This window comes from Pogona vitticeps, chromosome 2, assembly GCF_051106095.1.
Source record: "Pogona vitticeps strain Pit_001003342236 chromosome 2, PviZW2.1, whole genome shotgun sequence".
Lineage (NCBI taxonomy): Eukaryota > Metazoa > Chordata > Lepidosauria > Squamata > Agamidae > Pogona > Pogona vitticeps.
This window is the reverse complement of record NC_135784.1, coordinates 294596928-294620242: the sequence shown is the minus strand read 5'-3', so window position 1 is coordinate 294620242 and position 23315 is coordinate 294596928. Positions and strand designations below refer to the sequence as shown.

At 40.8% G+C, this 23315-nt stretch overlaps 1 protein-coding gene across 1 annotated transcript in view; it reads right to left on the bottom strand.

Moving 5' to 3' along the window:
* The window catches only part of ADAMTS12 (ADAM metallopeptidase with thrombospondin type 1 motif 12), a 184402-nt gene that overhangs the window by 155683 nt on the left and 5404 nt on the right, over nucleotides 1-23315 (bottom strand). Inside the window, exon 2 of the mRNA XM_072992863.2 lies at nucleotides 22878-23239. Within this exon, the coding sequence (XP_072848964.2) occupies nucleotides 22878-23239 (362 nt within the window). The remainder of the gene's footprint in view (nucleotides 1-22877; nucleotides 23240-23315) is intronic.

Genomic DNA, 23315 nt, shown 5'->3' with positions numbered 1-23315 from the left:
AATATGCCATAGCCTGTCAGAACAGCAGCACGTCATTTCTGAAGCAATTATGCCAGAGTGCCAACACTGTGAGCCCAGAACATCCTGGAATTTATATCCTTGATCACAAAAGTCTTCAAAGGAGGGGTGGAGAATTGAAAGAGACCATTCAACTAATGAGGGAGGTTTGTACTTGGCAGTTCAGCCCGTGGGTGCTTTTTTTTAAAACATACAGTGCAGGAAATTTAACCAGAACTGCTTTCAAACAAACACTCAAAAGAAACTGAGAGAAAAAAAATTAAGGGCAGATCTTGAGCTATCAATTCTCATCTGCATTGTATCAGCCTGAGTTATGGCTCAGTATTCAGAAGTGCATAGTACTTAGTGATTTGAATATGATCTGATAATGAACAGTGGTGAGTTATTGAAACAGTCCAGCCCTAAACGACAGCAGGAAGAATAAAATACTGCATTTTGCTTCAGGTAGCAAAAGGTGGGGAAAAGCAATGCCAAAATGGTGGGGGGGGGGAGATGGTAGGAGAGATATGAAGGTGGATATAGCAATATAGCAAGTGATAACCTATCTGGACCCAGCTTCAGGCTGAAAAATGTCTTCCCGCAACATTGAGATTCTCACGCTTCCTTGCAGATAAAAACTATGACTACTAAGCTATATTTCCTGCCTATTTATCTTCAGATATATTGGAAATTGATGGCTAGATAACTCAGTAGGTTGGAGCACCTGCACGGTTCAATTCTCCACTATGCCTCCCAGTAGAAGCAGCAGCCTGTAGAGCCTTAAGCACAGCTCCAGAGTGTCACTAGAAGGAGGAAAACAGGAAAACCACTGTCCAATATTGTATGTCTGGAGAACCCTACAAAGACTTGTCGTAAGTCAGAATGAACTTGATGGAACAAAATTATATCATATATCCTTGCTTGAAGGCCAACAGTATTCGTCTAGGACCAGATGGCATCACTGGAAATATGTCTCATTTACATGAGTGGAAAGTTGCAAAGGGACAAACTGCAAAATGATGACTGGAAAATAGTACAGAAAAAGGATTGGGGAGAAAATGTGGCAGGAGTATCTACTTCATTCACATATTTAAGGAATATGTAAATACACGTAAATACTCCTTCTGTAGAATTCAATTTAGCAACTCTTAATTCACCACATAACTAGAATTACAAGAAGCTACATTTGTGTACCATAGGCAGACTCAGCCGCCACAGAACATTATTGTCTGATGTTATAAACCGACTTGGGATAATTGAGTACAAACTGCTGTACTGGTGGTAAATGGGACCTCCCAAAACACAAAGGGGTGGATAGCGGATTATGTCGTTATCTAGCTTTGCCTCTAGATGGCAGTGGTCTTATTTGTAGCTGGGTGGGGTCATTAATCTACAGTTCTGGTTTTTTGCTGTAAAGCAGCAGTGAAGTTTTTGTACTGCCTGACAGATGTGTCTACTTGGCCTTCCATGACACATGGCAGCCTGTGAATTACTTAAAAGAAGATAGGTTTGAAGGTTATTTTTTTTAAATTACCAGGTACTGCTGTCTTAAAACAAGTTCACCAAACAAGTATAATATTTTGACTCCAAATGTAAAATAGCCTTATAGTAGTAACAAATTAACAAACATTAAATTTGTCAGGAAAATATATCATCATAGAAATCTGAAGAATGACCATAAACTGTAAATTGGTTATAAAAGTGTAAGGTGAAAACAGACATGTCAAAACAATCTTGAGATTGTCTGCTTAAAGGAAAACGAAGTAATCCCAAAACTGATACATTTATTAAAAAATGGTTGCTGTTATTAATGTTTTTGGAATGGAAATTCAAATTACTCTCTCACTTCTCAGTGTTGTACAATAAATAGCTGCATATTTAAATGTATATTTGTCCAATGTGTAGCCTGCATAATTAACTTGGAAACCGCCCAGAGAGTGCTTGAAGCGCTATGGGGCGGTATATAAGCAGCACGCTTTGCTTTGCTTTGCTTTGCTTTCCTTCTGTTTAAAATACATGTTATTCTGTCTGATATTATGTAATAAAATAAAGTTAAAAAAATAAGTGAGAAAGCTATGCATCAGAATATAACCTGAAATTTTTTTTATTCAAGAGGTATGTCAGAATAATAATCTATGCATCTAGACTGCAATTGCGTGGGAACAAAAGAAGCTGGGCTGTTCTCTCTATTTACAAGCAGCTTGGCTCATCCACTCAGTAGTTAGATGCTGAGCATGGCTTTCATTACTTAGGAGAAGAGAAATATAGGATGAATAATAAAAATGATAGCGTGATTGTAGTTTTTCTTGCTGTTGTGCGTGGGAGGAAAGGCTCAGAAAGCAACAGACTGTGTACACCTTACTTTATCCCGAATTGTTAAAAATAAAAAATGAATTAAAGGAAAGAAAGAAAGCAACAAACTGAAATTAAGACGACGACATAAACATATAGCTGCAGTAACATAGGAAACCTTATGGGTGGGTGGAGGAAAAGCAAAAAGAAGGATAATTAACCTAGAAAAAGGAAGATAGAGGAAACTGCATGCAATTGTCTACTGTGCTGTTATTGCATTATATTATTTCATACTAGTTATAGTCCAATTCCTTTTTTTCTCAAGAATTAAAAACACTCCAAAGTGTTCTTCTTTAGTTACATCACTGTTTCCCAACCTTTTTTGAGACGTGACCCCTTTTATAATAGCCAAGTAACCTGCGACTCCCACCACCACCACATTTTCAAAAAAAGGCATTTTTCCATGGGGAAAAATAGATTTTTCAGAATAAAATTCTACCCCATTCTATTAACATTAATGTAATAATACATAATTATGAGGGTGACAGTTAATCTACCCCCACCAGATAAAATTTTAGAAGGAAAAAATGTCAATACACTTTGAGTTTAATTTACTTTTTTGGGTGTGGAAATGACCCTCCCTTCATGTCTCCTACCCCCAAAAAGCCCCCTCAGTGTAAAGCCCCTCCCCCTCAGGTCCAAATAAGACAGAAGCTGGACTCAATGATCCATAGAGTTCCTTGCAGCTCTGCAGTTCTAACATCATTATTGTTATATCCTTAGTTGGGACTAGCAATAGAACACTGGCTTGTATTAGAGATGCTGGGGAGGGCACCTTGATAATACATGGCCAGTCCAGTCAATATTCCGTTATACATTACTGATAGGAGGAGGTGGTCCAAACAATACATTATGAGTTCTTGAATCAGGACCATATTTGGCAAAGTAACTGAAAACAGTACAGGCTTGGCCTGTACCAAATTTGGAGAAGGTTGGACATGTACCTTTAAAATTTTGATTTTTTAAAAAAAATTCCCATTCCTTTTCCCACTCTCACTTAAACTACCTTTTTTAAAAAAAAATCAGCTCATAGAAATTTTGGTGGTTATTTTTCAAATGCCAACCGCTTCTTCCTCAAAAGGAAATGATTCCTGCCACAAGTTTTTCTTTATTTGAACTTTATCCGTCATGTCTTTTAGAAGAAACAGGACCTTAAAAATTCTTGTTTTACATAGGATTTTTTTTCATAAAGTGTGGCCACATATGCTCACTGAAGCAGTCCATATCCATTCATATGCACAATTTTAGCACTTGATTAAAACTCCTACAGTGATAGTGCTAAAATGTCTTCAGCCAAATTAAAAAGCAACGTTTCCTTGTTTTTGCAGCAGGAGAATGATAGACTTCAACATTCTTGGCTGGATGTATTTGGCTTTATGTCCAGTATTGGTTAACCTGAGACATGTACATGCCAAAAATGTTCAACAAATATGGTGGGCTACTTGTATGCTACCAAAAAAAGGGGCAAGAGAAGGCACAGAATTAATCTGTCAATATACAGTACACATCCAGACTTAAATTACACTCATTTCAATAGAAATACAGATACTTTCACTGTCTTTGACAAAAATCTGACTGGATGATTTGGGTGCCTGGTTAGTCATCTATCCAGATGCTTTTGACAAGCCTCATCAAGGTCCTCCCTTACTGTTCTTTATCTTTAAATTGGACTTGAACTGGACAGTTCTTTAAACAGAGCAATGAGGGGCAAAGTGTCTCCCTCCCAGCAGCCCTAGACAACAGAGTTAATGGTGAGGAACACTGGGAGTTGTAGTCCAAGGTCTGGAGCACCATATTCTACCACTCTATGAAACAGTGGATACTTTCTATTAAAGGACTGCCCTCTGTGAAACAGGATGCATGGTGAACCTGACAACAATTTAGAGGAAAAAGAATTTCTAGAAGAAAGAGAGAAGCTTTGTATGTCTTCGGCCCTTTTCAATGTAAGGAAGGTATATATTTCACAGCAGATTTATGAGAAAGAATTGCTGGCAAAAACGCCGCATTATTGCAACATAAGAGTCAAACTGGTTCAGAATCAGGGACAGGCTCTAATGACAAACAGACCTTCCGTATAGTCACACACACACACACACACACACACACACAAAACACCACAGAGGCAACTCTCACTATATGATATTTGCACCACCAAGGGCTGCAGATTTTTGTCATTCTATGGTTCTGGCAGCATCTGTACAGCTTGCCTGTGTTTCCTTGCTGAATTTGTAAATTGAGCCTGGATGATAAAGTTTCCATGGCACAGCTAGGAAAGAGCAAATGCCAGCATGAAAAGAAAGCCTTTTCTATACAGACTGCAGGAGAAGCAACACACAAGTCAGTTATTCATGGTTAACCTCAGGATTATGTTACTTTTGCATTCTCTTCATTGATACTGCAGCGTGAGCATCCAAGTCCACTATGACATTGCTAATTTTCTCTGCTTTCTTGTGAGTCTCTTCTTACTGTTACTGTGTTTTCAGATATCTTCAATCTGAAAATATCCTGAAATGATCAGAGGAAAAGCACAAACCATTAACGTCATAAGTGCAAACCCCATACTGATCCTGGAATTCTAGGGCTACGATGACCGGGCGCAGCACCTCCCATTCATATTATTGTTATGTGATCTATACCACTGGTTCTTAATCTTGGGTTACTCAGGAGTTTTGGACTGCAACTCCCAGAAGCCTTCACCACCAACTGTGCTGGCTGGGGTTTCTGGGAGTTGCAGTTCAAAAACATCCGAGTAACAAAGGTTAAGAACCACTGATCTATACAACAGCCAGTATGGTGTAGTGGAACAGAGTGATGGGCTCAGGAGACCTGGGTTCAAATCCCTATAAATTCCCAGGGAAATTCACTGAGAATGGTAAAACTACTTAATTACCTCACATATCTTAAAAAACGACTAGAGTTGATATAAGTCAGATGTGATTTGATGGCATATAACAACTACAGTGTACTGTGTGCAAAACAGCTCTTCAAAAAGATCCAGAAATATGTAAAAAAATGAATCAGAAGCATTCTTTGGAGACAAATTACACAGGTCATGGAACTCACGTTTATTAGCTTCCGGTCTATTTCTAGGAACTATTTACCGGCAAGTGCTTTCTTGACAAATGAAACCTTAAGTTTGGAGCCAGGATATATAAAAGGAACCTCCTCCTTCCATATGAATTTACCCATGCCTCTTTCATGACTGTGTTTTAGACAAGCTGTTTTAGAAAGAGAAGCCGCAGTAAAGGAAGCCTCAAGTTTGATTATGCCAGAGCCAAGGCAGGTAGTTAATGACAGGACATTTTGAAGGTCACTTATTCATAGGGTCACCCTAAGTTGGCGGTGATGGCACATTACAAAAACAGTTTTATTCTAGTCTTAATGCTAATTTTAATTCAATTGTGCTGCTTAAATTTTGTTTATCATCATTATCCTTTGATTATTATTTAATGATGTGAAGTTTCCATGGAATGCTAACTGTGTATTATCTAGAGATGAGAATCCTCATCTACCTCATCCTTGCACATGAGAACAAAGACCACAAAATTATTTTCCTTGTCTCGTGAGAGGATATGCTATTTTGCGGTTGTCTCAACCAAACGGCTTCTGTTTTCCAGGAAACAGACCACACAAATCCAAAAGGCCAGAACAAAGATTAGAAAAGTTACTTTTTGAACAATAACTCCCAGATTCTGCAGCCAGAAGATTTTATGAGTTGTATTCCAAAAAAGTAACTTTCTATTGCTAGTCCCAACTAAGGATATAACAATAATGATGTTAGAACTACAGAGCTGGAAGGGACTCTATGGATCATGGAGTCCAGCTTCTGTCTTATTTGGACCTGATGGGGAGGGGCTTTACACTGAGGGGGCTTTTTGGGGGTAGGAGACATGAAGGGAGGGTCATTTCCACACCCCAAAAAAGTAAATTAAACTCAAAGTGTATTGACATTTTTTCCTTCTAAAATTTTATCTGGGGGAGTAGATTAACTGTCACCCTCATAATTATGTATTATTACATTAATGTTAATAGATTGGGGTAGAATTATATTCTGAAAAATCTATTTTTCCCCATGAAAAATGCCTTTTTTTTAAAAAAAATGTGGTAGGTGGTGGGAGTCGCAGGTTACTTGGCTATTATAAAAGGGGTCACGTCTCAAAAAAGGTTGGGAAACAGTGATGTAACTAAAGAAGAACCCTTTGGAGTGTCTAGGTTTGTCATGGCTTTCCTCCCAAGAAGCAGGCGTCTTTTAATTTCATGGCTGCTGTTACCATCTGCAGTGATCATGGAGCCCAAGAAAGTGAAATCTGTCACTGCTCCATATCTTCCCTTCTATTTGCCAGGAGGTGATGGGAACTAACTTAGAGAGACCATAAAAGGGGTTTCAAAGTAAGTAAGGTATTTCAAGGAATAGTTTTGCCAGAACCAGCCCCCATAGCATTCCATGGCTGAAGGGAGAGTCAAACCCAGCGTTATTGAGTCCTAGTCCATCACTTGTCCGCTGCACTGCACATCCAATGAATTATCCAACATGCTCCAAACCCTGCGTCTCTTTTCAATGTATACCAGCCATCTTTGGTAGCTAAAAATGCCTTCTTTTTTACTACATTATAGTAATGCTCTCCTCAACCTGTTTACACAGAAGGGAAAACTTCTAGTTTCAGTGGAACTTGCTTCTAACACAAATCGGCATAGGTTTGCAGCCTATGAATTGTGAAACAAAACAAGCTTTCTGATCGCTGCTGTCGGGGCCATAACAAGGCTGGGAAAGCAGGAGATTGGCCCTAGGGTGCCAAATTTAGAGGGAATGCCTCTTTTTCTAATTGGCCTGATAGCCTGGCCTCCCAGCACAGAAAAACACAAGGTAGACCAACTTCCATGGCAGACCTTGATGTTCAGTAGACACCTGGGGGCATGAGAGACAGATAATTGGTAGATGTTGGAGTCAGTCTAACCAGAGCTTGGTAGACCAGGTCTCTGCCCTAGATGTCACAGTCTCCAGCTATCTACCAGGATCATGGGCATATCAGGCCTCTGTCATCAGAAGGAAAGTCTCCTTGAGGCTTGACAGACTAGGATTCTGGCCAAGATATAGAGAAGGAGGTGGTGATGAGACTGGTATACCTGCATCACAGATAGACCAGGCCTTCCTTGTCAGCAGGATGGTCTTCTTGGAGCTGGGTAGACTGTGCCTCTTGACGGGATAAAAGCTTACTAATACATGGCACATTAATCTCTGTGTGAGTGTGTTTGCATGTATGTTGATTCTTTTTTTGCAGCTCTGACTGTGCTGCACATTCCTTGGGAAGGACAGGAGGTACTGACAAAGTGTTCTGTACTGTAATTATTTCTTGTACTGTATTATGTTCACATCATGAATGCAAAGTTCATTTGAGGGCCCATTTTATGTTGCTTGCCCCAGCTGCCAAAATTGCTAGTTATGTTTCTAACTGCAGCTTAAAAGGAAAGACTAGACTTCAGGCTAACACAGAGCCTCTCAGTAGATTATGCCTCAAAGACTAGTACATATACAATCTATCACAAATTATTATTTATAGGTACAATTCCTGGAATAAGAGAGGGAGAGAGAGAAATAATTTAAGTAAAATCACATAAACTACTTGCAAGGAATGTTCAAACTAATTTCTTCTGCCTTGAGACAACAAATGTAAGTGATTGATTCTTATCCAGGTCAGTTGTTCTGAGATCCTCAATAAGCACCTGCTACAGTGCCAGAAATGAGTTAATTTTTGGCCTCCATTTTCTGGGAATAATAGTCCAAAAGAGTAACTTTTTGTTGCATATTTCTTTGAGATATTTTTTAGTTTAGTCATAACAACAGGCTGTGGTAGTTGAACTTGGTTGTCTTGAATCTGGCATAAAAACTAGAGCAAGCTTTTCAGAAATTGTCAGAAGCCGTCGACAATACATCTTGTCAGAAATACTCACAAGATGCCAAAAGCTGATGGTTTGTTCACCATACGAAGTCAGTTGACTGTTAAAATCAAATTTTGTTCTAGCTGGCAAAATAGTTTGCTTAAAGTTATTATCTTATTGTGTCCAGAAACACCCTTGTCTTGGCTATTGGTTAAAGTGTTGATGGGTGGGATGGGACAGTTCCTGGAAAAACTTGGTAAAAGTTGCCACTGAGAGAATTAATCAAGGCTGTAGAATACAATGCTCAAGGGCATACTAATCACTAAACATTTGCTAATCACTGAGTTGATTGTTTCGTGCAAATTCATGAAGTTTGATGAGTGGGAGGGCTGGACCAGCAGGAACAGATGGCTGAGGGCAGGAAATCTATTAGGAAAAGGGCTTGAATTTCTCAGGGGGTTGGGCTTGGCTTAAAACAGCCATGGATTTCTACTCATGCTGGAATTCATTGTCACTAGCCATGATTCCCCCATGCGGCTTCTCACACTAACCTTGCAGATATGAGTGGAATTGCCCTATCACCATGTCTACTCCAATCCCAGTCTCTAAAGCCAGTCTAACAATTTATTACATATGGTCACTGGTAACAAAATCCTCTGGAAGATCAAGGGAAATCCACAAATTGAGACTTCACTGCTTCTCTCCCAGCTGGAGTGACCAGGCCAGAAATGTTCTATGTCCTGAGATCGAAGATCCAAATCTAAAAGCAGGAGATGGACTTTTGTTCTGTCCGATGGCAGCCCCTTATGATGTCACAGACGTGAGGGAGACAAGGGGCAGGTGGTGGGACAGAACTGCTTCTGAGCCACCTGATTGTAGAAATGGGCACAAGAGGAATGCAGGAAAACAGGTCCAGAATCCCAGCAAACGCAAGATGCTGATAATAATGACAGTATGCCGTTCAAGTCCTTTCCCAGGATTTTTCAAGTGAAAATTTTTCAGAAGCAGTTTAACTGTCCCTCCCCCTGGTGCCACTCTGTGGACATATAGTTTGCCCAAGGCCACACATGTGACAGGGCACTTAATTCTATCAGCCACATACACTGAATAATCTCAGCTGGCTCCTGTCACAGGTAATACAGCAGGGGTCCGAACTCTTGACCCTCGGCTCTCTACTCTTCCGACCCACCGAACTACTCCAGCTAACTGGAAAAAAGGACAAGATAAAGCTGAAAGGGGAGGGGCAGCAAAAGGCATCCAGTAACTGCAGTAGTTTCTACATTGGCTGCTAGGGCATACATTCTGTGGTTTCTCCTAGAAATTCTGGAAGGCTCGCTGCCAGCCCATCCTGTGGTCTTTTCTAGAAATTTCGGAAGGGTCACTGCCAACACACAGAAAGTTTGTTTCCAAGTTCTGCACTGCTGTTGCCAAGACATGTACAACAAGAAGGCTCATGAGTTTCTATGCTAGCATCCCTACCTTATCCCAGATTGCATGATGGACTCCAGTGCATGCATTTAACAACTCCTTCCAATGTCTCCTCTAAGATGTCTGCGTGTGCGGGCACTCAGAGCTCCATCAGTGTTGCACAAAAGCAGCCTGGGTTGACGCCTGTATACTTGCAGGTTTTGGATGAACCCTTGCCCCCTCCCTGTGTGCAGATAGGTGGGGGGTGAAAATTAGTGAGAACGTTGACTCCCTCCCTAGGCTTTCTGACTTTTTGATACACCAACCCTGCACAAGCACATCAAACATGCAAAGATCTTCATGCTGAACCAGCAAATCCTATCATCATGTCCATTTAACAAAGTTCTCCAGTTGAAAAGTTGAAAAGTCACAACAACCCAAAGCCTTCAGGGGGGTGCAAATCAAGGATACCCACTGTTATTAGAACACAAGATCAAAAAATGTCATATTTAGGCATATGAGCCCCTCCAAAATGTTAAGATCATCACGGGAGGCCCTTCTCTTGATCCCTTCATCTTCACAGGTCATCTTGTGAGGACACAAGAGAGGGCTTTTCTAGCGGCTGTTGTCAGTGTTTGCCCCCCTCTTTGCTATCCTTCCAGTTTTTGATAGCGGGCAAATGCATTCCTTTTAAATTGGGTGTTTGGCATAGAAATTCGGATTTTTTATGAGATGTGGGTGTTAGCTGACATATTTTAAAATCTATATACAGTATACTTTAATTCTTGTTTGGCTCACCATATATATTATTTTTTGTATGCTTGTTTTGATATATTGTAAGTCCTTGCACCCTTTATATAAGGAGAAAAGCAGTATAGAAATATACAATAGATAAGATATATTAGTTGGGTCCCTTTTTGTTGTTTTTCATGCTAATCAGCTTATTCTAGGGATGTAGTTTGGCTGGATAGAATGAAAAATTGCCTTCTTTACGAATGACTCATTTTGCATAACTCATTCAAAATCATGGGAAACAATCATACTGTTTGATGACTTTCAACATGCTCCTGGTCTGAAAGCAAAGGATCGCAAGTCTTAAACAATAACTGTCAATCTACTCAGAGATACACAAGCCAATCTGGGAATGACATTTCAATTTACGTGGGTCACAAACCTTGGTGACATTTTGGGGGTTCCTGTAACTCCCACACAGCATGAACTATATAAACCTTACTATCAGACTGCATAAAGACAAATTAACTCCGACACTGAAAAAATGAAGTACAGAGAAATTATCATGACCAGCCGGAATAGCAACAGTACAGATTAATACCTTGCCTAAAAACCTCTTATCATGCCAAATAATTTTACTACATCTACTAACTGACCTTAACCAAATGAAACAAGTTGTCAGATCTTATCTAATCAGGATGGAAGGCGAAGTTGGAGAGAGGGAGGCAGGCTCACCAGACCCAGGAAAAAAAAGGAGGTCTGGAAGGCCAGATCTGGAATTATATGATGCTACTATTCCACTTAGATTTGCTATATAGCAGTTGCTTCCTTTCTCAGAGCATCAATAGATATGCATAGAACAACAGGCAGTAGACAAAATACCTCATAAACACTTTAATATACTATCTGGATACTGTGAAAGACTCAAGTGCAGCCTTGAACACTGCTGATTAGTGACACTGAAAATGCTTGTTGAAAAAAGAAGGCAAGGCAAGACAAGACAAGAGGTTCCTAAATATTAATATATGTGTTGTATTACCCAGAATTTGGCACGCAACAATCTCCAAGCCTTTCACGCTTGGATAGTACCAGAAATATATAGCTTGTCTGATTTACTGAGTACAGGAGAAATCTTTCTCCTGTACAGACAATTTATAAAATGCTGAACCAATTTCATTCCCTTCACACCAGCAGCCCCCACAAGGATGGTTTATTCATTTGAAGGTCTGGAGCCATACTCCTCAGGTAGGAGTACACCAAAGAAGACCTTGGAAATAACTAATTACAATGAAAGTATAATTATCTTTCTTTAGTTACTTAGGACATGTAATGAGGACATGTGTAAGTTATATTTCAAAGTAATATAGAACCACTTCTGCTGCTATCCAAATATAAATCAAATTTCAGAAGCAATAGAACACTTACTTACAAAAATAGTTTTTGTGTAAAGAGTAGCATTTTCCAAACTTACTTTTAAGGGGCATTTTAAGGCATTTTGACAGGAACTTCTCAAATTTATGTCATTCTGTTGTCCATCGTGTTGTATGCAACAACAAAGCTATTGTTTTGTTTCACCTTTTGTATTTTTGTATTTACAAGGTACAGTATCAAAATCAGGTACTTGAGAGAATTAAAGAGTAATTTGCAGCAATTTTCTGGGTTGCTGATGAGACGGATCTACTGATTGGTAACTGGCAATGCCCCAGATTAAAATTGTTCAGTAAAGCAATCATAATGAACCTCTACTGTTGCAAAGCAATGAGTAATAGAACTAGTTCCTTTCAAAATATAATGTTCAAAGCAATGCATCTTCAGGCTCGGTTACATCATAGACAAGAAGCATGGCCACGTCAGCTTCTCCTTCAGGGAAGAGATTCCCTTCTACTTTCCTGCTTCTGTGGTTTCTCAGATCAGTTTGGTCCTTCTTCAGTAGCTGGTTTTTGTGAAGTCTCTACCTCATACTTCTTTCTCCCCGAGGAAAACTTCATTTCTGGATCTCCACCTCTGCCACATCAGATCAATTCATAATGCACTGGTGGGTTGCCTTTCCTACATAGCATACAGCTATCTAGCTTGGTAAAGAATGAACAGTCTTCAGCTCCTCAGAAATTAAACATAAAGAAAAGTACTGGTGGTGATACATCATTGTCTCTCAGTCCAACCTACCTCACACTTACCTAGGTGTGAAGGAAATAATGGATTATCTTTCCCTCTACTACACAGCTCAGAGTTTCTTGCAGAAATGGCTTGTAATCTCAAGTGAAATAGAGCTATAAGGGGTTTTTTAGCTTTTCCGAAAACATGAGACAACACATCCCAGTTGTAGAATTCAAACATCACATTCTATTTTCCTGTTGTTAGAATAAGATTTTTTCATAATATTCATTTTACACCATGCCATAGTATGCCTGAGTTCAACTGCCAGTCCCAACAAGGGTAGACCCATTGAATCAATACAATTTACATAAATGTCAACTCACCATTCAATAATTATTTCTATGGATCTACTTTAATGTTGTACTGGCACCTGGATGTAGGCCTTATGTTTCTGCCTTTCCTAAATGGTAGAGAGCACACATTTTTTTTTCTTATCTTTTCCTTTGTGTGAAGTTTGATTAAGGCTCTTTACATGCAACTCACGTCAATTTATATGATCTGCTGAATACAGTGAAACAGACATTTCCTGTGCTGCTAACTGTACCACTGCAGGATGCTGGAACAGTCACACTCTAAATTGTGGTCTGCATTTTTATGAGATGAAAGATCCAATATTCACATCTGCATCACGAATTAATGCCATGTGGGAATGAGTACTGCTTGGATACTGTCAAACCTTTTTCTGAATATCTGCTCAGGCTGAACATTATTTATCAGGAAGTATCCACATGCTTGGGGAAGAGGGTATGGAGAAATAGGGAAGAAATGAGAAAAACCCAGCATTCTGTGGCCACTGAGCATGCTCATATCCCCTTGACATGTTTGGGGTTCCCAGGCCTTAGAGCAGTGGTCCCCAACCTTGGGCCTCCAGATGTTCTTGAACTTCAACTCCCAGAAATCCTGACCAGCAGAGGTGGTGGTGAAGGCTTCTGGGAGTTGTAGTCCACGAACATCTGGAGGCCCAAGGTTGGGGACCACTGCCTTAGAGGACTGAGCATGGTCATTTCATGCTGACTGACTCTTGGTGGGGTGAACAGAATAGCTGGAACCTGCAAAGAGCAAAACTCCGTACAGGAGGACCCCCCCCATATCTGTGGGATCACTATCTGCTGATTTACCATGGTCTGAAAATATTAAAAATATTAAAAGAAAAATCTTAGAAATACTGTATATATTTCTAACTATGAAGTTACCAGAATTGGCCACTAGAGGGAGCCCGATACCATGATAGGTATAGTATTCAGTATTAAAATATTGTTTGCCATAATCCACGGTTTTTAGCATCCACTTGGGGGGGAGGCTTGGAACTGATCCCAGTGGATATTGGGGACTGTAACATTTGGTTGCAGGGCCTATGTTTTTGTGGGTATACAAATTACTGGAACGAAATAATAATAACCATGTGATATTAAGTGACATTAAAAGGCTTGTCTAAGCTTCCCACTTGCCCACAGAGAGGAATTGAAACAATATTTGTGTTGTATTAAATTCCAACACTTGCTTTAATGATCTGCTTTGTATTCTATGAGGATCTTTTCCATTCTGTTCTTTTTTTTTTTAATAAAAGCTGTGATTGCCGGGAGCAAGATTCTGTCAGAAGGGAGTATATAACCTTTGCTACAGTCCGTGAATCAGGATCCAGTGTTTATCCAGCTGTGAAAGTGGGCAATGATGAGCTTTTAAAGGAAACATCTTCACCAACAGCAGCATTCTGTGTTTATAAAGTAACATTCAAGCTGCTTCTACACCTGTTTATGCAGAAAGAAGTCCCATTTTCAGTGGGGCCTCTTCCTAAATCCCCTAAGTATATGTAGGATTACAGGGCTAACTGCACATGCTATCTACCCCTCTCCCACAGATATATTATTATACACCCAGTAGCATTAAAAGATCTATTATGAGAGAGGTAGAGGGTACTGATCCACCAAGCTTTGGCCCAGAAGGTACCTGTTACACAGGAAACTGGCTGGCACTGATTCATCTTAACACAGAATTAGCATTCTTGGGGCATGGCATCACTGTGAAATACTCTGCTCATTTCATCCATATTATCCTACTTGAAACTGATTTCATTTCTTTGCAACTCCATGACCTATTCTGTAGTGTGCACTGTTTCAGGGGTCAGTCAGTTTATCTTGAACAGGCATCAAGAGGCGTTGTTGTTTTTAATCATTTTAAGAAGCTACTTTGCTCCCTCTTTCCTGCTGATTGATTGCCTCTCCCACTCCGAATTGTCATTCTGGGCATGTACAACATTTACACATTAACAGGAGCTACTGCAAGACATTCCTCCTTTAAGAACGAGGCCATTGTTGATGATCTCGAGAATCTGACTTTAATGTTTAATGTTTAAACTTTAATGTTTCCCAACTAGTGCTGTATCACTTATTCATTTCAGCGATGAGACACCCTACCTTGCTTTTTATTTTGTGGCTTTATTCCAGTGTTTGGTTTGGAGCGGCTGACAGAGAGACTGGAGAAGTGAGGGTGATGAAGAAAAAGGGAAGACCTGGAGGATGATAATGAAGGGTGGAGCTATTCCAGGCTTGAGGTGGCTAGAAAAATGCAGTGTGGTCTCTCAAAATGGGGGTATGTGTCATCTTGGTATGAATGGCAACAACAAATCAAGATGGTGGAAGCCACTAGGGCTGAGTTTAAAAAATTATGAGGCAAAAGAACAAAATTGAGGCTTTATCTCCTGAAGTAGCCTCACCCTTGTACTACTGTGAGGCTGGGAGTAATCCCAAGAGTACTCCACAGAGTGTACCTTCCATCTCTCCCAGCAGAAAGATGGAGGACGAAGTGGCAACCATCTTAGGAGAGTTAAAGCAGTTGAAGATAGAGACAGAAACACCAGAGGGCACTGGTTTGGCAGGAAAAGGGGAAGTTACAAAAGAGGGTGATAGAAAGGGGGGAAACAGTTCAGAGGTAAAGGAAGAAGAAGCTTGTTGGGTACAGGAGGAGAGAGTAGAACAAGAGGAGGATTTGGTAGAGATAGTTCAAGAAGACCCCTGGACAGGGAAGTGGGTAGAGTTCAGAGTTCCTAGGGAATATGCTGAAAGGGAATGGAAGAGACCAGTGTATAGAAAGCCACCTTCTTGGGGGGGGAGACAGAAGAGAAAACACAATGTAAAGAATACAAAGTCCTCTGAAGATGCCGGCCACAGAGACTGGCGAAACGTCAAGAAGAATAACCTTCAGAACACGGCCAAAGAGCCTGAAAAACCCACAACAACCATCAGATCCCAGCCGTAAAAGCCTTTGATAATACACTACATTAAAGAATACAAAGCCTGGCAGCAAAGAGAAGCCCAGAGATGAGAGCAAAGGAGATGTATGGAGATCCCTGGGAGATTCTGTGGGGCCAGCAGTCCCTTTGGACCGAGATGGAGACGGAACCCGGGCAAGAAGGTTTGCGAGCCGCAGGTGAGCTGGGATTACCACCCTCAGCAATAATGCTAATGGACCGTGCACCTGATATATCGGGCACCATACCTCAGTGGAACGAGGGACTTGCGAATTCTTCACCCCATCGTTTAAAGCAGCGGTCTCCAACCTTGGGCCTCCAGATGTTCTTGGACTACAACTCCCAGAAGCCTTCACCACCACCTCTGCTGGCCAAGATTTCTGGGAGTTGAAGTCCAAGAACATCTGGAGGCCCAAGGTTGGGGACCACTGATTTAAAGGGGATTTGACGCATTTTGAAAAGGTTAAAACTTATGATTTATTGTTGAAACCAGAAATGGAAAGTGTGCATGTAAATGAAGCCGATGATTTGTTAAACAATAAACCTGTTTTACTGGAGGAGTTTGGTGTGCAGCATTCTTCTTTGAGGTGAAAAGTATCGGAAGAGGTAAAGGACACGGGACAGGATCACAACTATGTGGTACATACTATTTTACTAAGAGGAAAAGAATTTAAGAGAGTCCCCTCAGTCAGTGTACACTGTGGAAAACGGCAGTGGCAGATTCCTGGCTCTTGCTTCTCAGCTTACTAGATGTTCCCCTTTGTTTGAAGAGAGAAGTGTGACTGCCACACAGTCTGTCCTCCAGGATTTTCAACCACTTACTGAATTTTCCGTTCTTGTAACAGCTCACTTGGTTTGGCAGACCCACTGGCCAGAGACAGCTTATGACTAGAGCAGGGAATCACCCTATCCAAAATGTTGGGTTGAGACTCCCCCACACAGCCCATGAGCTGCTCCTGTCAATAACCTCAGAGTGTCTACAGAAATTCATCTTTTTGGCCGAATCTTACTTTGGGCGGGTGCAGGGGGGAGCCTAACCTTTGTGAGAGTACATGGGACTCTACTTTCTCCTGAACTGTGTGAGATCTAAAAGAAGCCAAAGAAAGTTCAGTCCGTGGGCCTGAAACGGCATGTGGATACACCCTCCCTCAGCCACTGATTTAGAAGTAGCATTGGGTTAAAAGCCATGATAGAGGAACCTGAAGGAAATCAGATGCAAATAATTTGTAAGATTATAAGGTGTAAAATGTCAATGACAATTTTGTTTCCATTTTGAATTTCTAGTTACATTGATGTTTTACTGTTACTGTTATTTTTAATGTTGTAAACTGCCCAGAGTAGCTTTTGGTCAGATGGGCGGTATAAAAGTGAAATAAATAAATAAAATATGGCAAAATCATGACTAATAAATTCAAAAAGCCAAAACAAGCCTTGCAAGGGGGCTGCCAACTCCACAAAACAGATCTGGGATGTGCACAGCACACATTCAGGGGCCTGTTTGATGAAACCAGATGTGCAAGAAGCTGTAGCTTGAACAGTTTAACATATTCGCTGCTCATGCAAAGAAGCATCTGGTACCTCCTCGCACAAGTGCAAGTCAGACTTTCTTCATGGAAAGCACTTCTTACATTTGCATAAGCAGTACAGATGCATATTATTCTCTGGGCAAGACTTTTTATTCCGTCGATCCAGACCAGTAGCACTTAGTTTGAAGTAGACATTAATTTGCAATATTGCATTTAAATTAGCCTCCCCTGGAAGACAAGTTCCCCAAACATTTCTTCTGAGTTACTGTGCATATAATTCTTTTGCTATTTGATTTTAATTTCATTATATCACATTCTCAGCTTCCCCCTTCCTATTCGGTCCATCCAAATTCTTTTGTGTTGCTAAATTTGCTTAACAAATTCTTGGTGTTGCTAAAGTCAAATATCCCAAAGATGCCAACTAGAATCATTGAGATTTCATAATTAATTATAATATTAAGAAATGCATAGATATCACGTACTGATATGACACATTCATGTTCCCTTTTCCCTTGCCAGTAAAAAAAAGGAATTCAAAATGCTGTCCTCTGCCAATATTCTAGCTAGCAACATTTTAGATTTATCACCAGTATTTTGAAATTATGACGACTGTCTTGAATGTTGATCAGTGTAACCTATAAACATATTACAGGGAATGTTGCAGGGTAAAAAGGAACAATCAGACCTTGAGGCAGGCAACAGAAGGGCACGGAAGAGAAACAGACTGTATTTCATTCAGCCAGTCTACACTATACTTCATGTGCAAAACCACTCAGAGGAAACAAATCACAATTTGGATTTACCGTATATACTCGAGTATAAGACGAGTTTTTCAGCACAATTATTTTGCTGAAAAAGCACCCCCCTAGGCTTATACTTGAGTCAGTGTCAAAATTGTAGGTGACTTAAGGCTCCTTCCCCTCTAGGACCGCCCTCTTCTTTTCAGGCATTTGAATGAGAAGGAGAGTGGCTGCGGGGCTGTCATTTCTGGCCGGGTCGAAGGGCGATCGAGCTTCTAGGACGGGAAGGCAGCAACGGCTCTCTCCCTGGGCTAAGTCTAATCGTTTTCCTTTCATACATTTATATTTATCAACTGTTTAAGTAATCACTGTATTTCTTAACAACTTGAGTTGTTAAAGTCTCAAATGTAAGGGAAATCGGCGACGCGGGTATTCCCCTTGCTGTGCCTAGGCATGAGAGGTTTTTATGATATGAATATCCTAGAACCATAGAATAATTGAGATAGGAGGGGCCTACAAGGCCATTGAGTGCAACCCCCTGCTCAATGCAGGAATCTTATTTTATTTTTATTCACATTTTTAATCAAAGCAGATCTGACAGATGGTTGTCCAATTTTCTCTTGAATGCCTCCAGCGTTGGAGCATTTACCACTTCCCGAGGTATGTGGTTCCATTATTATACTGCTCTAAGGTGTTTTTCCTGATACTCAACCTAAATTATTATCCTACCTCTCCTCTGTACAACTACCTCTCAAGTATTTGAGAAGTGCTCTCATATCTCCCCTCAGTCTTCTTTTTCCAAGGCTAAACATGTCCAGTTCTTTCACTCTTTCCTCATAGGGCTTGCTTTCCAGCTCCCTGAGCATCCTTGTTGCCCTCCTCTGAATTTGTTCCAGTTTGTTGGCATCCTTCTTAGAATGTGGTGTCCAGAACAGTACACAGTACTCTAGATGAGGAATAACAAGGGCTGAACAGAGAAGGACCAGTACCTCACAGGATTTGGAGAGTATACTTCTGTTAATGCATCCTAAAACAGCATTTGTCCCTTTTTTTGCGGCCACATCACACTATTGGTGCATATTCAGCTTTTGATCTACAACAATTCCAAGATCTTTCTATATAATATGAAGAAGTAGCCAACATTTGTAGGCCTCCAGTTTCCTTTTGGAATTGGGAAGAGGGAAGAACACTGCCTTGTTTTTCATCTCAGGCAGCTAAATGCCTTGGGTTGGTTCCAGCTTGGATGCTGGGAAGACTGTTGTGAGTCCTCACCCTTGTTCATATACATCCAGTAGATATATCACCTTCTTTAGGCTTAAATCTTTGACAGTTTAGCATTTCCCACAGCACTTGGATAGCACTTTTAAGGAAACCCAATTTAAGTTGTCCAGACAGTTTTTATTATCCTTTCATGTGCTCACAGGACAACACTAGGTCTGCTTCCAAAATTGCCTTCGAACAGTTCCAGTATATTTTGCAGGGCAGCAGTGTTTCCAGAGCAAAGAGTTTTCATTCCACACTGATGGGGCGGGAGCAGGAGGCCGGGGAAATATTCCAGACATGTTTACATCAGCACAGTTTGCTTTGCAGGCATAAGAGAGGACTATGGATGGATAACATACTCTTGGTTTGGATTCTGCAAATTGCAGCAAGCTTTCCTCCCTCCCTCCCTCTCACATTCCTTCTCTCTCTCTCTCTCTCTCTCTCTCTCTCTCTCTCTCTCTCTCTCTCTCTGTGCAGTTAGGGTCTGGGCCAGGTATCCCAGCTGGCCTGAAAGCCTTTCGTGAAAGCCTTCACGAATATATTGGCCTGAAATTACTCTGAAACTCTTGTCTTCAAACTTCCCTAGGATCAAAAAAACTTTGAAATATTAACTAATGTTGAGCCACTTGGCAGAGTTATACTACTGTAAGTACTATAATGAAATGTATATGAGTCCCTAATCTCTGTTTCTTTGTTACAAATAGGAATCACTTGCGAACATCCTGTAAGGAGCAAAATAAAGCAGTCATGTAAAATCATATTAGTACAACTATGGGTGTTTCCAGATGGCAAGCTCCCTTCACTCTTCAGCCATCGCTATGCTATTTTAATTTATTGTATATACTCGAGTATAAGCCTAGTTTTTCAGCACATTTTTTTGCTGAAAAAGCAACCCCTCAGCTTATGCTCGAGTCAGTGTCAAAATTACATGTTCTCCCCTGCAGTGCGGGTGTTCTCCGGACTCCCCCGCTCATCTACAGGCACCTGCAAGCCTCTGTGGGTGGTCCGATGACCTGGGTTAAGTACACTGCATTTGCGCTTTCGGGACACTCCCATCCTCCTCCTTCTGAATATTCTATGTACCCACCTTCCTCCTCCCACCTTCCTCCTCCATCCCCCTCCATCTTGTTACGCAGCAGTAGAGCAGTAGATAAGCGCAGCATCCGGCATGAGTCCTCCCTCCGCAGGCAGTGAAGGGCAGTGTTTTCAAAAACATTTAACCTGCTGATGCCTCAATGAAAATAATTTTATTGCCATCTATTTTTATTTTTGAAATTTACCAGTAGCTGCTGCATTTTCCGCCCTCGGCTAACACTCGAGTCAATAAGTTTTCCCAGTTTTTTGTTGTGAAATTGGGTGTGTCGGCTTATATTCTGTTCGGCTTATACTCGAGTATATACAATAAATAAAATTTTTATTGTTCGAATTCTGTCCTGTTGTGACCAGCCATTATATCTTCTCCACACCACTGTCCTGAGGGAACCCATTGGCTCCTCCCCCTTGCTGTCATCCCTCCTTTCTCTCCACAGGTATTTCCAGAAGGATATCTGTGTGCATGTATTGTCTAGCTTCTGTTGTCATCATAGGAACCTTCCATTTAAAATCTCTTCCATACCTGACAAAATCCCATATAGGCAATTCAACAAGGCTGCTTCCCTGCTTGTTAGTTCTGAATACCTGTACTGTGCTTTGGGGTCCATAACTCAGAACAGTGTCATCTTCATTTCCCCACCTCCCATTTCATGTTATTAAACTATAATTGCATAATTGTTCTGCTGTGGGTTCTTTTATTTGCTTATCTTGATTTTGCCATCTCTCAAAAAACTTTCTTTCCTTGCATATCTCTACTTGATTTCCCATTTCCCCCATTCCAAATGTTCCTTCCTCCAGACATAAGTGATTTTTATCCCTTCTACAACCACCACCAACATAAGATCAGGTTTCTTTGTGTATCTTTCCAACTCACACTCTTTGGCAGAGAAACAACATGTCATGGAAGAATGAGACACGACCCACATTCAGTATAATGTGGTGGTTACACTGATGGTCACAGTGTTTGGCAAGAATTAGGAACACCTCACCTCATATTTCCACTTGATCATGGAAGTTCATAGCTGACCCTGGGATAGTCACACCCTCTGAATCTGCCCTACATCTTAGGATTGTTGCTAGGATAAAGCAAAGAGAGCCACAAATAGCCCTGAATATCTGTAGAAAGACTTGCCATCCTCCACTGACTCAGAATAGCCCCACTTTCATTGCCCCACCACAAGCCACGTTATGAGATTGCTCTTCTCCCAAAATCCTGTATATCAGATGGGTTTCTTCCCTCTGCTGTTTTTCTCCACATGTTTGGAATTTCGTGCTTTTTAAAAGAGCCTCCGTAAGAACCTTCCCCACCTGGATGTGAAAAACCTCTCATTGCCCCTTGGATGCCCCCCCCCCCGTTCCTTCTGGAACGCTGGTGCTTCTCTTAAACAAAACTTCAAGGCAGAATAGGTGATGAAGGGATGGAGCCAACGTACCTCCAGGAGGTTACTTGACGAACATCTGCAATTCGGACTAGCAGAAAGTCCGAAAGGCACAACACTGACGGGGACTTCCGACATGTTAATTAATACTAGAACCATTATGTTGTGGGGGGTGGTAAGGGAGCAGGAAGGATAGGTAAGAAAAAGAACAGGATAAGGTGTCAAAATGTTCAGATGGCAGGATAATCACAACATCAATCAGCAGTATCGCATAAAAACACAAGAGAAGCCTCACTGGAAAATGCCCCATATCTCAGCCCACAGATGCTTATTAGAAGTGTATAGGTTTGTGTTTTTGAACATCCCACTATCCTGAATTCCCCAAACAGCCTATGACTTTTGGCCACAAGCACTTTCAGAAAAAACTACAGTAGGATTCCAGTATCTGTGAGGGATTGGTTCCAAGGGCCCCCACAGATGCTGAAAAATGCAGATCATAGCAAGCACTATATATACAGTGGACCCTCGACTTACGGAATTAATCCGTATTGGAACGTTGGCTACAGGTCGAAAAGTCTGTAGGTCGAGGCTCCATTGACCTACAATGCATTGAAAACCGATTAATCCGTAACTGGCCATTTTTGTTCCATTTTGGGTTTTTTTTTCCCCCCGGTCTGTAGATCAATTCTCCGGCTGCAAGTCAAACCTAAATTCTATGGCCAGAGAAGTCTGTAACTCAAAAAGTCTGTAAGTGGATCCGTCTGTAAGTCAAGGGTCCACTGTAGTATGGCTCCCTATAGTGACCACTTCAGGTAATGACACTGTTGAAATATAGCATGGTCTCTGGCTCCCTCCAGTGGCCACTTCTCATAATTTCATTAAAATATATGTACTGTATTAAGGATTTTTAAAGATATTTTTAATATTTTCAGACCGTGTTTAAGTGAATCAGTGAATACTGATTCCACAGATAAAGGGGTCATACTGTTTCAGTTCTCAGCACATATTTTTTAAATAAAGCTTTTTGCTTGACTTGATGGAGATTTTGGTTTCTAGATGCCTGGAAACACCAAGAGCATAAATGTTTCAAGGTAATTCTATTACTTACCAGGCCATTACATGTGCTTATTGCTGTCTTCCCATTCCCAGAGTCACTGTGCAGGACTGTCCCAATGAGGTGACATGACGTTTCCACGCTTGGGGCAATCCTTGCACCACTGTAGTTACCATGTCGCCGTTCCAGAATGTAATTATGAGACAACAACCCATGATGAAAAGTTAGGTTAAAGAAGAGATTCTTTTCTTTGTACTTAATTTTGTAATACACGTTGCTGTCCTTTCTCCTGAAGCCTCTTTTCCTTCTGACGCTGGAGGCACGGTGGTGCAAACTGTATGAGAGGAAATGTCCGTCTGCGTTGACTTTTGCTGGGCTGACTACTTGGTATTCTTGCAGTGTTTTAATAAAATCATCTAGTGAAGGAAATGAAACAAAAAATGTCACTTTTGATCATAAAACATAGGTTATTAATATCACTGTCTGTTTACT